The sequence below is a fragment of the Hemicordylus capensis genome, chromosome 2 (assembly GCF_027244095.1).
Source record: "Hemicordylus capensis ecotype Gifberg chromosome 2, rHemCap1.1.pri, whole genome shotgun sequence".
NCBI lineage: Eukaryota > Metazoa > Chordata > Lepidosauria > Squamata > Cordylidae > Hemicordylus > Hemicordylus capensis.
Window position 1 is genome coordinate 348,822,833 of NC_069658.1, and position 14,956 is coordinate 348,837,788.

Here is a 14,956-nt window from a genome sequence, read left to right on the forward strand (position 1 = left end):
GTTACTGCCCACTGATTCCTCTCCCCCTCCACCCACCCACTCACCTATTCACCTTTTTATCTGGCTGCCCGCTGGCCACTTTCTCTCCCCACCAGCCGCCAATTTTGCTCTCCCCCAACCGCCGCTTTCTCTCCCCTTCCGCCTGCCCATTCACTCACCTGCCCATTCGCCCTTTCTTCCCCACCACCACTGTCACTTTCCTCTCCCCCTCCTGGCAGCTCGCTCATGAACTCTCACAAGAGCTGCCATACATGGGGTTAGCCACAGGTACACCTTAGATAATTGTAGATAGATAGATAGATAGATAGATAGATAGATAGATAGATAGATAGATTACAGAGCACAATCTAGGAAAAGATACATGTAAATCTCATGTATGTTTAACTATATATTTAAATTCCACTGGCCCACATGCTGTGCAGCAGTAGGTGGCAGAAGAAGGACTGTGCATTCACAGGGAGTCTTCAGCATCCCTGCATCAAAGGCTTTTTGTGCAGCCGAGTGAGCATGGAGGGGGAGGGGGAGTGATTTTTCACTCCTGGTCTCTCCCCGCTCAACAAAATACCTTCCATTTGCAAGGATATATCCCTGAGGGTCACACTGCCCTCAGGAACATATTTCTGCAAGTGGAAATGTCCTTTACAGCAAGAGGAGTGAAGCGAAAATAGCTTAACTCCTCCTCTGTGCCCACTCAACTGCAGAAAATGTCTCCAGTGCAGAGATGCTGAAGACTCCCTGCGAATGTGCAACCCTTCTTCTGCCCACATACTGCTGCGCAGCAGATGGGCCACTAATAGGTCTTTCCCTTGGTTTACACTAATCCTGTAAGCCATATGTATCTCACCACAGACAGATTTTGTATTATCCCCATTCTCTTGTTGACGACTCTTCCACTTTTGATCATGAGAATCAGCCCACTGTACTGAAATTTTAACAATACGAAACTATGTACCTTTACTGTGTCGAGAGGATGTCCCACAATTACCGCTGCTGCTCCTGGAGAATAAAGTAAACCAATTTCATAAGAAGAAGCAACCCAAAGACAGTGTCTAGCTCTTTACTTTGTAGAACTGTATGCTTTACCTGCACTCTAATTAAATGTTCTATTGCAGTTCTTCATAGCTGTTTAATAAAGTGTGGCCCTATTTTCAAACTATTTTATATGCCATGTCTCTTTGGGGGCATCCGGGTGCAATGCCTCCTGTTTTGTTTCTCCCCTCCCCTTTAACCACTGAATTTCATCAGACTTACTTCTAGGAGAAATTTTGGCTCAGCCTGGCCCCTAATTAGCTCAGAATGTTATCCACAAGCTGTGATAGTGGGCTATTAAGATCAATACTTAGCACTCCATTAAGTACACCTACCTCAACATTTAGTTCTGAAAAAAGAGCTTTTCCAATTAAAATAAGGTATGTATGTATTTATTTAACTGATAATTCAAACTTTTATGCCTTTTTGAGATGACATTACCAAACTTTTGCTTCCTTGAACAGGTTCAAGATAGATTTCCTAATTCAAATGCCTGGTGGTAAAATTGATGTAAATCAATGGGAGGAACTCTCCTTCCACAGACAAGTGCTGAAAATGTGGGTATTCAGGAGCATGGCCAGGACGTGAATTAACATGGGGTACATGACTAGCTGTAGCCACCTAATGGCGCAGCGGGGAAGTAACTTGCCTAGGTGTTTGTTGTACACCGCCCAGAGCCTCTGGATGGGGCGGTTTATAAATGTAACAAACAAACAAACAAACAAATAATGAGCAAGAGGTTGCCGGTTTGAATCCCTGCTGGTATGTTTCCCATACTATGGGAAATACCTATATCGGGCAGCAGCAATATAGGAAGAGGCTGAAAGGCATCTCATACTACGCAGGAGAGGGCAATGGTAAACTCCTCCTGTATTCTACCAAGAAAACCACTTGGCTCTGTAGTTGCCAGGAGTCGACACCGACTCAACGGCACAACTTTACTTTACTTTACATGACTAGCTGGGATTCTTCCACTGCCATTCTCTCTGTGTCACATTCACAAGTGGAATGTGAGAGTGACATGCTTTTGTGATATAACATTTTCCAAGAGCTGAAAGTTATGTAGATTAAAGGAGAAGCCTTCAAACTTGTCAACAGCCTGAAACAAAGTAGATGCAAAATTAATTAGAAACTTAAGAAACAGTAAAACATCTCAAATGATACACAATCTTATGTGTATCATACGATACACATAATAATGTTGGCACTATAAAAAGCTAATGAAAAGGAAGAACTGAAAAGCGGCTGATGTGAAAAAATGGGTTTGTTAGTCTTTGGCACAGCAGTGGGAAACGTATACCTTTAGGAAGTTCACTTATTTCAAGTATGATAGCCTGAATAGACAAATCAGGAGCTTTCCAGATTTTGAAAATATACCTATTTGGCATCTACTCACATGGTTTATGGTTTTTAAATTATTGTATTGTTTTAACTTTTATATGTGTTATATGTTGAACTGTTTTAACTTTTATATGTGTTTTAATTGTTGTTAGCCACCAAGAGACCTAAGTTTGGGCGGGGTTTAAATAAAATAAATAAATAATAAAATAAATTTTTAAAAAGGAAATGCATAAGCTAGTTGAGAGCTTATCCAGAGGTATGTTGCTGAGTTTCATAGATTGCCACTGAAACTTTTAAAATGAAATTCACAGTGGTGGACTCCAGTTCTGGCCAACCTGAATAATTCTGACAGACTGCCTATAGATGGGTGATCTAGGATAACAGTGCCTATTTACTTATTTATTTATTAGGGCAGTGGGGGAAACATATCCTAATAAGCTCATCAGTCTTTGAGATGTGGCATCAACCATCTATAGTAATCTTCTTCTTAATTAAGTAGAAAACTGGACAGAACAAAACCATGCTAATGGGCAGGAGTCAACTGGTCAGCTGAAAGGAAAAACTGCACTTTGTTCTGAGCCCTCTGATTTCTAAGTATACACAGCAACCGTGACTAGCTATGAGAGGCATTTGTGGATCTTACAGTAGCTTTTGGTTTGATGAATGGAAACAGATTCGGGGCTATTTGTCTACATGCTAACATTGACACAAGGCTATTAAGACTTCAGAGATAAATACAGGTTGATGCTTGCTGGTGACTTATTTTTAATTTTTTTGTGAACAATATTGTTAATGGATTTCAAAGTCCTGTTTTTTCTACATTCTGTACTGGATCATAAGCTATCAAAACTGTATATGTGGATAATATGACACTTGTCTCAGTAATACAGGCTAGGTGTGCACGGAACTGGCTAGACCGGACCCAAACTGGACCAGGCCAGTTCGGTCCAGCACCCCCTCAAACCCTCCCCGATTCAGTCCTGTCTGGGGGGGGGCGTTTCTTGAACCTTTAAAAAAAAAACACTTACCCCCTTCGGGGGAGTTGTTTGAGGCAGCGGGGGGGGGGTGTCCGTGGAGGTTCCCACTCCCCACGCCAGCCTCCCTTCATGCCCATACTGGCTGGCTGGCCCGCTCTCCAGCCCATTCGGGCCTTCCCTCTCCAGCACAGTGAACATTTTGGAGGCTGCCACACCTGCACAATTGGCCTCTGCGTGGCTGGAGAGCCTGCTGGCTCTTACCCTGAAGAGGGTAAGTTAATTTTTTTTAATTTAAAAAAATACAGTTCGCAACCCACCCGCCCCCAACAGTCGGGGGGTGTTTGGTCCGGAACAAGGGATGGTTCGGTTTGTCCCTGAATGGTTCGACATCCAACCTGCTTGCACATCCCTGATACAGGCTGGGCTGCAGTATCCTTTAAGAAAATTTGGTAATCTGTGCCAAAGAAAAACAATCAGGAGTGAGCTTTTAGCAAAATTAAAGTGATATCTTTGGGAAGGGATCAAAAATACACAAAGAGTTGGTTTTGATACAGAACAAGTTATGAATATAATTTTGGGTATAATTAAATGAGATGGTATCCTAGAAAGGGCATATTAAAAGCCTCTAACACAAATTTAACCCGTGAAAAAAGTATAGTTCTTGTATTAGAATTCTTGGCAGCAAGAGAGACAGAACTATGTGGATTGAACAATCTAAGTACAAAATCATTCAAAATCAATTATTGGGAGCAATTCTGGTACACAGGTGGTGTTAATGCATGCAGAAAAGATCACCTATCAGTTAATACCCAAACTATAATTGTGCAGCTTTTGATTGTGCTGTATAGCAAACAATAAGTTATCAAAAAAAAATGTCTATTGGAACAACCTAGTACTACTAGCTAGGCCAAGCAGGGCAAATTAATAATGAACAATTATGCTATGCTCCCAGAAGTTACTGATTACAACATTGTTAGAAAATAGATGAGAGACAATGGCTGGCATGTTCTGCAGTATTAGGTGGATAGATCAAGAGCTGCACACTCACAGAGAACCTGTGCAGAGAGGCTGCTGTGGAGTTCTGCCAAAGGCTTGGAGGGAAGGTGTGGAGTGATTTTTGCTGTTCCTCCAAAAGTACCATTCAGATCAGGAGAAGTATTTATAAGATTTATATAACAAGGAGAATATTGGCACATTTTTGTTCCTTGCCATCTGACTGTCTGTTTTCTGAAAAGGCTGGCCATGCAGAACGTTCGGTACACAAATCATATTCTGTTTATTATTTTTTATTGATTGAAGCATATATCCCAGTTGGAACAAGGAAATATTTTTATTGATGTTGATATCTTGGATAGTCCCTTTACCTGATTAACTGAATAACCATAATAATAGTGCTCCTGCAAGTATTAGAAACCTTTTGTGATGACCCACATTTTAAAACAAATGAATGGAATGCATAATATTCAAATTGCTTTCTTTCCTTAGAATTCCCAATTACTATTGTAGTATAAAGATCACAACCTACATTAGAGAAGCCAGCAATCCAGTGAACCAAAGGCCCTCTTACTTCACCTTTTCAGTGTGGTAGAAATTCTGTATTAACTTACTTACTTACTTACTTACTTATTTATTTCGATTTCTATACCACCCTTCCAAAAATGGCTCAGGGCAGTTTACACAGAGAAATAATACATAAATAAGGTGGCTCCGTGTCCCCAAAAGGCTTGCAACCTAAAAAGAAACATGAGATAGACACCAGCAACAGACACTGGAAGTACTGTGCTGGGGGTGGATAGGGCCAGTTACTCTCCCCCTGCTAAATGAAGAGAATCACCACTTTAAAAGGTGCCTCTTTTTTTGCCTCATATGAGTCAAACATATGAGGCAAACACACCGTCTCTCTACTATGTGTACATGCAGTGCAAAAGGGGACGTTTATTTTTGGTTATGTGACAGCATAGTAAACATTTGTTCCTAATAAATCATAGCTATAACTAATGCTTCCTGCACTGTAAAAATGGCAGGTCATTTACATTTTCCTTTGCATTAATCTTGGTCATTTTTCAGCTTCATCATGTAATTTATTACTACTGTATAAGATCTGAGATGCTCATCAGACAGCTAACAGCAAAATCAGCTGTCACAGATCAATGGCTCAGAACATGTTTGCTTAGAAAGAATACTGCATATGCTGGTTTTGGTATTTGCCAAATGGGCATTTGTCAATTGAAAAATCACCACTGGAGCAAAGAAGTGTTGTGTTCAACAAGCACTTCAGTGTGGATTGATCCAGCTCAGGAATCCAGCTCAGGATCCAGGTCACCTCTCCTTTTTGGGCAAGGTGTTGGAGAGTGTGGTAGCGTACCAGCTCCAAGCATCCCTGGATGAATCTGATTACTTAGATATTTCCAGTCTGGCTTTCAACCTGGACAGAAACTGCCCTGGTGGATGATAGAGGTGTGCACTAAACCAGTCTGGGTCCAAACTGGACCTGAACTGGACTGAGCAATTTCGGTCCAGCACCCCCTCGAACACTTCCCCATTCGGGTCAGTGTGTGTGTGTGTGTGTGTGTGTGTGTGTGTGTGTGTGTAAACAATTTTTAAAAAATTGTATGTACCCCCCTCTATGGGGCTTCTCTGAGGCCAAGGGGGTCCTCCAGAGGTTCCCACTCCCCCACTGGCCTCCGTTATGTTTCAAATCACCCTGTTTGGGCAGTATTCAGACCATTCACCCCCATTTCAGTGGCCATTTGGGAGGCCGCCACACATGCCCAATGGGCCTTTGCATGGCGGGGTCATGACCAAGCCATGGCCAGGTCATGACTGAACAGGGTGATTTGAAACATAATAGAGGCCAGCAGGGGGAGAGGGAACCTCCGGAGACCTCCCTGTGGCCTTGGAGAAGCCCCCTGGAGGGGGTAAGTACAAGAAAATGGTGTGTGTGTGTGTGTGTGTGTGTGTGTGTGTGTGTGTGTGTGTGTGTGTTTGCAAACCCCCACCCCCTCCTGAACAGCCAGGGGTGTTTGGTCCAGTGCCGAACTGAACCTGGGGGGTTTGGTTCAACACCGGGCCATTGAACCGAATAGGTTTGATTTGGAACCTACTTGACATTGAACCTGTTCACACATCCCTAGTGGATGACCTACATTGGGAAATACAGAGAAGGAGTATGACTCTGTTGATGCTCCTGGACCTCTCAGCTGCTTTCAATACTATTGACCATGGTATTCTTCTGGGTCATCTCTCCAGGCTGGGACTTAGGGGCACCACTCCTACCTGGTGGCTCCACTCATACCTGAAGGGTCATATGCAGAAGATGGTACTGGGGGATCCCTGCTCCACCCCTTGGCCTTTGACATATGGGTGCCACAGGGATCTATTCTGTCCACTGTGCTGTTTAGCATCTACATGAAATCTCTGGGAGAAGTTATCCGTAAGTGTGGGCTGTGGTGCCATCAATATGCTGATGACACCCAGCTCTACCTATCTTTTAACTCAGCAGACATTAGGGAGGCAGCGGATGCTCTGAACCATGACTTGGAAGCTGTTCTGGACTGGATGGGGGCAAACAAGCTGAAACCTAATCCAGATAAAATGGAAGTGCTCTGGGTTGGTAAAACTCATAATCTGAGTAGTGAGGTAAATCTGTTCTTGGATGGGGGTCACACTCCTATTGAAAGACAAAGTCCGCAGCTTGGGGGTATTTCTGGACCCGATGCTATGCTTGTAGGCACAGGTGGGAGTGCTGTGCAGAGGTGTTTTCTACCAGATATGGCTGGTATGCCAGCTGTGACCCTACCTGGAGAAGTAGTACTGATGTGTTGGTAACATCCATATTGAACGACAGCAATGCACTTTACGTGGGGCTGCCCTTGAAGATGGTTCGTAAGCTTCAGCTGGTCCAGAATGCTGCTGCAAAGATGCTCGTTGGCATAAGTCACTTCATGAGTGAGACAAATCTGTGGCAGCTTCATTGGTTACCTGTCCGCTTTTGAGCTAGATTCAAAGTGCTGGTTTTGAACTTTAAAGCACTACACAGCTTCGGGCTGGGGTATCTTTCAGACTGCATTCACCCATAGGAAGCTGCCAGGGCCCTCCACTCATAATCTCAGGCTCTACTCATGGCCCCGCCACTAACAGAGATCTGATTGGCAAGGACTGGAGACAGGGCCTTTTTAGTTGTGGCACCTCGGCTTTGGAATGCCCTCCCTGAAGAACTCCGCCATGCTCTGTCCCTCAGTGTTTTAAAAAAAACAATTAAAAAGACTTATTATAGAGACTTATACATGTTTTATAGGCTAGGTTCTAGAGAATGGCTAGGTTCTTTAGTTTTTCTTGGGGAAGCGGAAAGCCCATTGTAATTACATCTGCCCATCTGCTTCCAAGTCAGCTTTGGGTGTCCAGGCATTTTATAGCTCTCAGGGGGCCCACTCTATCTCTGCTGCACTAAAACTGTTTCAGGCTAAAGTTGGGTCACAACCTTTTTATGGAGCCCAGTTGGGGCTGGTTGGTGTTGTAACTGACATTGAAAAGGTACAGATGAGATTTTTAAGGAACATTTTTCAAGAAGCGTGATGTGCCTCATCATCAGTTCTGTGCAGAGATTTAAGGGATTTCTTAAAATGGAGACTAATATTTGGAAATGCACATTTGTGCATTGGTTCAAACTTCACTTTTCCTCACCTGGCCTAACTCCACTGATATTAATTGATAATTTTAAGTCAAGTTGGAAAAAAGCACTGGTGCTTAAGCTGCCCTTTACTGGGTTTTCAAGCGAGGTTTTATTGTCAATGGGCCATGAAAAACCCAGGAGAATATTGGTGCAACGTTTGATAGATTTAGATCTCCAAGAGGATATAGGCAGCTTACCAAGAGATGTTTTTCTTAGCAGTGGTTCTCCTCTGCTGAGCCCTGCAAGCTATCTATATTCCGTCACAGTTCCCAAGCTAAGAAGAGCCTTGACATTAGTTAGATTTAATATTTTACCTACAGCTGTTCTTGAAGGCAAATTCAAGAAGGTTCCTTATGGGGCCAGGGTTTGCCTGTGTGAAGCTGGGGTTGTTGAATCTTCTATTCATGTTTTATTGTACTGTCCATATTATAGAGATGCTTGGGCTTGATTAATTTTACCATTGCTGTCAAAATATCCAGGGCACTCGGATGCTTTCTATTTGCAGATTTTATTGTCTGATAAGAATAATGTCGTTTCTTTGAATGTTACAAAATCTTGTTTTGCTGTCTGCAAGCTACTATCTGAGTTAGCTGGATTATCATTATTTTAAGCTTCCTTAAAGTCTTAGATGATTTGTTTGACATCTACTGCTGTTAATATTGTCTGGTCATTGACTGTATTTTTAAATAAACTGAACTTGGTTTGACTAGTTTGGCTATGCTTGCAAAGGGAAACCGATAATTCCCTTTTCAAGCAAGGCACTCAGACCAGGTCAAACCAGTTTGACCTGGTTCAACAGCACAAACCAAACCGCTGGCTGGTTCTAACTGGTTCGCGGACTGGCGGTTCAGTTTGAATTCTGCTCGAATTCAAACTAAACTGCTGCAAATGGTTCGGTGCACACTCCTAGTTTGCACACAAGTTAACTACTTGCACTGCAAGCACAGCAGTATGCAGCTATATTGAAAATATCTCTGCATGGCAACTTCCATTGCTGCAATATAATTTGTTCCCAAATCTGAAGCAATCTAGATCTAGCTACTCGATCTTGTGCATCTTTCTTTGCAAAATCCTGGATTTATTGCAATATTATGTTTTATGACATAGCCATGTAGCTTAGAATGTGAACTATATAAATTCCAGCATCATGTATAATTTGGGCTAGTCTAAGACTTTTTGGCACCTGATTCAGAAAAGCCCAAATGCTAATATTAATGCAAATGAACAAGCAAATAAATATAAAGTGGCTGGCATCCCTCCTAGCTTCTCTAAATATTTCTAAGGTAAAACAAAGTACTTAAAAATAGGATGCTTAAGTCAGTTAATCTTGCAATCTCTTTGTAAAGATAGAACAGAGCAAGTATGCATCTGAAGGTATGAGACTAAAGAGCAAAATAATTTGGAAATAATGCTGCAGCAACATCATTGCCTATATCTTGGGATGTGATAGAAATTTCAGGCAGGAATTTGCAGCCAATAGCTTTACTAGAGCAGGAATAACTTTTCTAACAATAAGAGTAACTACTTCTTTTCTTTTGGGAATGGAAAGAGAAAGGGCAGATTTATTTATTTTTTACACTAAGCTGCTGTCTCTTGCCACATTCATATGTAATGTGGAACTGCAGGTCCAATGGACCCCCAGTTCCACTCCCTACTCCCCCTGCTTTCCTGTCTGAATTTGGAGAGCACTCTCTCTGCAGTCAGCAGTCAGTGAGACTGCAGAGAGGAGGGGGAACAGGCTGTGCTGGCTTCTTTCTTGCATGAAGGATAGCCCGCACAGCGAATCATGGCCAGAGTGGGGGAGAAGCTTCCTCCCTTAGCTCTAATCACAATTGTCACAGTCTGTGATTCCGAATTTGGACGATACACAGTCTGTGTGGAAACTTGGGTTGGGGCAACAAACCTCACTACAACCCAAGGGTTCAGATTGCTGTTTCAAAATGCAAACCTCAGGTGGGTCACCTCAGAGTTGCATGCATTCAGATGAAATGGTGAGATAACCTCTGTCCCCTTAAACTCCAGTTCCACATTAAGTGTGAATGCTGCCTTTCTCACAATATATTTGGGATACATGCTTTGTGGGTGGGTGGACAAATTATTCAACAGGACAATTTCTTAAATTTCCAAGGGCATGCCCAGCCCCTCTTCCTTCCCAACCCCTTTCTTCCCTCACAGCTGATTGTCCCATCCTATTCTGCAGTCGAGAACCCATGATATCCTACAGACTGCAAGGGAAGGCATGACAGGTCACGGTGCAGAACCCTGGAGAACTCTGAGTAAGTAACTTGCTCCAACAAATGTCATTGTGGAATGAGGACTTTAAAGCTTCCAGACTCAAACACTCCCTTCCAGGATCTGCCTCCCTGCCTGAAAAATGGAGAGCTTTAAAGGGGCAGCCCTCTGACCTAAAGTCTCACAGTCCTCATCCATTCCATCACATCTCTCTTGGCCAGTTGCCAGCACTGGTGTGCAGGCCTGAGAGATTGTTCAGGATCACCAGCAGTGAGAATCCCAGATGTTGTTGACTACAACTCCCAGAATCCCTAGCTGTACTGGGCTTTGGCTGAGGATACTGGAAGTTGTAGACAACAACATCTGGGATTTTTTGTTAGAGGGAACACTGGTCACTAGGAAAGGGAGTGGGGGGAAACTGCTACTATTATACTGCTATTATAGAAATATATGATGTGGCCACATTTGGAATACAATGTACAGCTCTGGTTGCCACATCTCAAAAAGGGTGTGATAGAGCTAGGAAAGGTGAGAAGAGATTAACCAAAATAAACAGGGGGCTGAAGTACAGTGTCAAAAGGAAAAGCTATTGTGTTTGGGGCTTTTAAATTTAGACAAAAGGTACTAAGGGGGCATATGACTGAGGCTTATAAAATAATGTACGGTGTGGAGAAAACTTATAGAAGATTTTCTCTCTCCCTCACAATGTTAGAACCAGTCACCATCCAATGAAACAGACTGAAAGGAGATTTAGAAGGGACAAAAGGAAGGGCATAACAGTGCATAATTAATCTAACAGTGCATAATTAATCCTCAGAATCCACTGCCACAAGATGTAGTAATGGATCCTAGCTCAGCTGGCTTTAAAACGCAATTAAACAAATTCATGGAAGACAAGTCTATCAGTGGCTACTAGTCTTGATTACTATGGGCTATCTCCAGCTGGGAAGAAGCAGCAAGAGAGGGACTGGTCTTAATCTCCTTCTTGTGAGTTTCCTAGAGGCATATGCAAGTCCTTTCTCCAAGCTATGTTCAACACTTGTACCATGAGTGTACAGTGTACACAGGTATATATCTGTACTGAACGCAGGTATAGCACTGCACTTCCTATTTGTACCATGCACTTGAGGGGTTTGTACCCAGGTTCACTTTTTAAAAGAATGCAGGTACAGTCATGCATACAAAAGCATGTGCAAATGTATGGACATCTGTGCACTCGTACAACATAATGAGCACTCATTCAACAACTGTGCACTCATCTAACACAATGTCTTATTTGGACATTATTTTTAAAAGCCTGTATGCAAGTACAGACATCTTGAAGTGGACCAGAAGTTCCACCCCAGCACATTACTCACCTCTTTGCCTGTGCTGCTCATGATGACGGCAGCATTTGTCTGAAGAGGCGACAGACTGGGGCACTCAAGGACCATGAGGACTGTGGGCAAGGAGGCAAGTGATACATTGGGGCAGGAGTTCAAGCATGCTTTGAGATACCTGTTCTCAGGTACAGCCTTTTTAAAATAAGGTCTAAATAGAGCTATAATGTCTGAAAAGGGATATTACATACCTGCCAACATGTCCCTATTTTCCTATTCACCTGAATGGGAAAATGGGGACAGGTATGTTATTATTTCCTGCTCTGGGGAACAGCACACTGGACTAGACAGGCTTTGGCCTCATCCAGCAGGACTTTTCTTATGTCCCTTGTCAAGGCACGTGGTGTGAAAGAACCTGTTTGTTGAGGGACTCTGACTCGGGTTCAGTGAGTGCCGACTCTGGGTTTTTTAGCTCTGGGGTCTCCTGGCTGGCAGGCCCAGGCTCCAGCTTGGTGTTGGGAATTTGCTTTAGGTGTGTGGATGGTTCCTCTGGCCAACCTGCTCCCCCTTCCACAGTGTTAGACTTTGAACTGCAGTTCAGGGTGGGGGTCATGATATGGGCAAACCAAATCATATCCCTTCACCTCTCCTTCCCTCTTCCATCCCCCTGAACGTAGAGCAGTTTCCCTCACTCACTGGAAATCATGGGTGTTCTGTTGCACTGCAGTATTTCCGCAACTTTACATCACAGAGGAGCTGCCCTACAACACAACTCTTCTGGTGCTGTTTACATGCATGCCGCAGTGCAGGCAAGACTCCTATCACCCACATCACATTGCCCAATGTGCTAGCCATTGTCCCCAGCAGGCAAAATTGAGGTTCCCGTGCACAACACCATCAGTGCACATGCACCAACATTACGAGAAGGAAGAGAACGCTCAAAATAGATGGACTTTTTCAGAACACTTGCCAAGAAAACTCAGAAATGCTAAGCATTTCTAAACTGAGCTGAGGACAATTCACTCATCACTATACTGTGCCATGCTATCACCATGGCACCCACTTCTGAATACTATGCATTTGAATGGTATGCATGCATGCACTGTTTCCTTGTGAAGCTTTGCTGGCCAGTAGAGGCAAACATTGGATTTTGGAATCCGGTGGGAATTTAGCAAAATGTATTAGGAAGAAGGGTGGTGGTGGTGGGAAATAGTCAGGTTGTATTTCAGCAAGGACGTGCAGTAGTAAGGACTTAACACGCTGGCAATTGTCCATATTTTCTTATCAGGATTTCTAGACAGAAGCTGAGTTCATGAAGGGAGTAGATGAGTTGTGCATTCTGACTGGCCAGCGTAATGTTCCAGCTGTTCAAACATCATGGTCTACCTCCACAGAGTCTTGGCTACAATGAAAGAATCACCTAAGCAATTTTTATCCAGATGTATACATTCTTCTCTGAACCAATGGTTACCTATGAGTATGAATGATACCCTGGACATAAACAGGGCTGCATTTATAACAAGCAGACACTGCTTCATGAAGCTGCAATTACTGCTTAATTCAGAAAGTCTCTGCACACATGGGATATTCTACTACACATGGAATACACGATAACTGAGAAATGCATAGAATGCCATGCGTGTCTTCAGATCAGTTTAGAAAACAGCTAATCACTCAGTATTCTGCTAAATATGTGCCCCTTTTCTAATACTCTTCTGCTGCATTTCACAGAAGGGTCACTTACCTCCTACCCATCCAGCTACAAAATCATCCAGCTGAAGGCTGCCCATATTTTTTTTTAACCAGTCCTGTTCAATTTTATTCTTGATCAGTTTGCAGTTCACATTCAGCTCCTTCAACACCAAGCAAGCAACAGAAGAGAATCTGAATATATCTCTTTCAGTCTGTTTTTTTCCACATCCCACAGTGTCCCAGAGTGACTGCAGAGCAGTAGTTTGTTTCTTTGACAACTTTCAGCAGCCTCAGAACTGAAACAACTCTAGTTCCAAATTCGCACACTGTGTGTGCCGCACAGCCTTCAAAGCTGACAGTGACATCATACTCACAGAGTTTAAAGGAACAGTGCAACTAGGGCCCAAGGGCACAGGAAGAGTCATATGTTACCCATTAAATGCAAATAGAGCATTTAATTTACATATGCAGCTGAATTATTTCTATGACAGTTCAATGGAGAATAATTTAGTCATCAGTCAGTACTTCCTTGGATTTTGAAAGCAGACACTATCACCTTTTCTGCAACCAAAATTTATAATGTTATGCATGAAAGCTAAGGTGGCCTGACACAATACAAGCACTCCTAGAGCCTAGGTGTGGTTTGTTGGTTTGTTTTTGGTGGGAGGGTAAAGGAAAATGTGATTTTGAAGCAGTAGTTCTCAGCTGCCCAGGGAAGTCCCAACCCTGGAGAATGAAGTCAATGGTGAGATGACATGAGAAGGCCTACTTTCCAATTTTCTTGACAAATCATCATTCAATATCACAATGGAAATTGAAGAAGTTATATATAAGCATAGACAGATCTGTGAAACAGGTTGTATCAGGACATTTTGAGTAAATAACAGCTTTATATATAATTCTTTTAAACGTACCCGTCGTGAATCCCATGTGTGGCAGCTCTCGCGAGAGTTTGCAAGCAGCTGCCGGATAGGATAGCGATGGGAATGGGGGAGAAAATAGGGATGCTGGCTGGTGGCAGGCTGGCCCAGCCGCTTGGAGTAGGAGGCCGGCCCACCAGCCAGAAAGTGCTGGGGTGGGGGAGGGCAGAAAAGTGGGCACGAGGAGAAGTCGGCTGGCTGGCTGGCTGGCCAGAAAGCTGGGTGGGTGAGGGGGGGGTGGAGAGAAAGGCAGCAGTGGTGGGTGTGCTGGCTGGAGGTACAGATGCTCTCCGCCCGACCCAGCTAGTTAGATTTAATGCACTAATGCAATTTAGAATATAGAGGAGTTGTTGCTTCTTCATGCTGAGGTTTTTTAAAAAGTTGAAAATTAATTCTAAGATTAATGAAAATGTCCTTATATGCTTGCATTCAAGTACCGGCAGGTGTTTGATTTTTAAAAGCTGGTATGTAAATGCATCACTATTTTGATCATTCTTAACAGACGGACAAGCAGGAGGTTCCCATTACCGTAGACACTTGCATCTGAAAGCTTTGCTACATTTCATTCATCTTTCAATACTTCCCCACTTTCTTTTTGTTGCAACATATTAATATTTATACTTCTAGAAGGTGCTTGCAAGTAATAAAGGATATATTGACATAATTTTTCAGCTAGTAAATATCGGGTGGATGCTAATACTTTTTCCTGACGGAGATCCTTGGTAAGTAAGCTGATGTTCAAGTTATGTAGTCTTGATAGGATATAAGAGTGTC

General features: G+C 43.0%; 1 protein-coding gene across 4 annotated transcripts in view; it reads right to left on the minus strand.

Annotated features, from left to right (window-relative positions):
- The window catches only part of SLC25A48 (solute carrier family 25 member 48), a 44,333-nt gene extending 30,736 nt beyond the window's left edge, over window positions 1-13,597 (minus strand). Inside the window, exons 1-2 of one of the 4 annotated variants that reach the window (XM_053301747.1) lie at window positions 13,315-13,597; window positions 953-996 (exon numbers count right to left, since the gene is read on the minus strand). In XM_053301747.1, the coding sequence (XP_053157722.1) occupies window positions 953-996; window positions 13,315-13,360 (90 nt within the window). In that variant the 5' untranslated portion in view covers window positions 13,361-13,597. Of the gene's footprint in view, window positions 1-952; window positions 997-3,664; window positions 3,717-4,872; window positions 4,973-13,314 lie in introns of those variants that run through there. The other 3 variants (XM_053301748.1, XM_053301750.1, XM_053301749.1) reach the window with 3 other exon arrangements.
- Window positions 13,598-14,956: the final 1,359 nt, after the last annotated feature.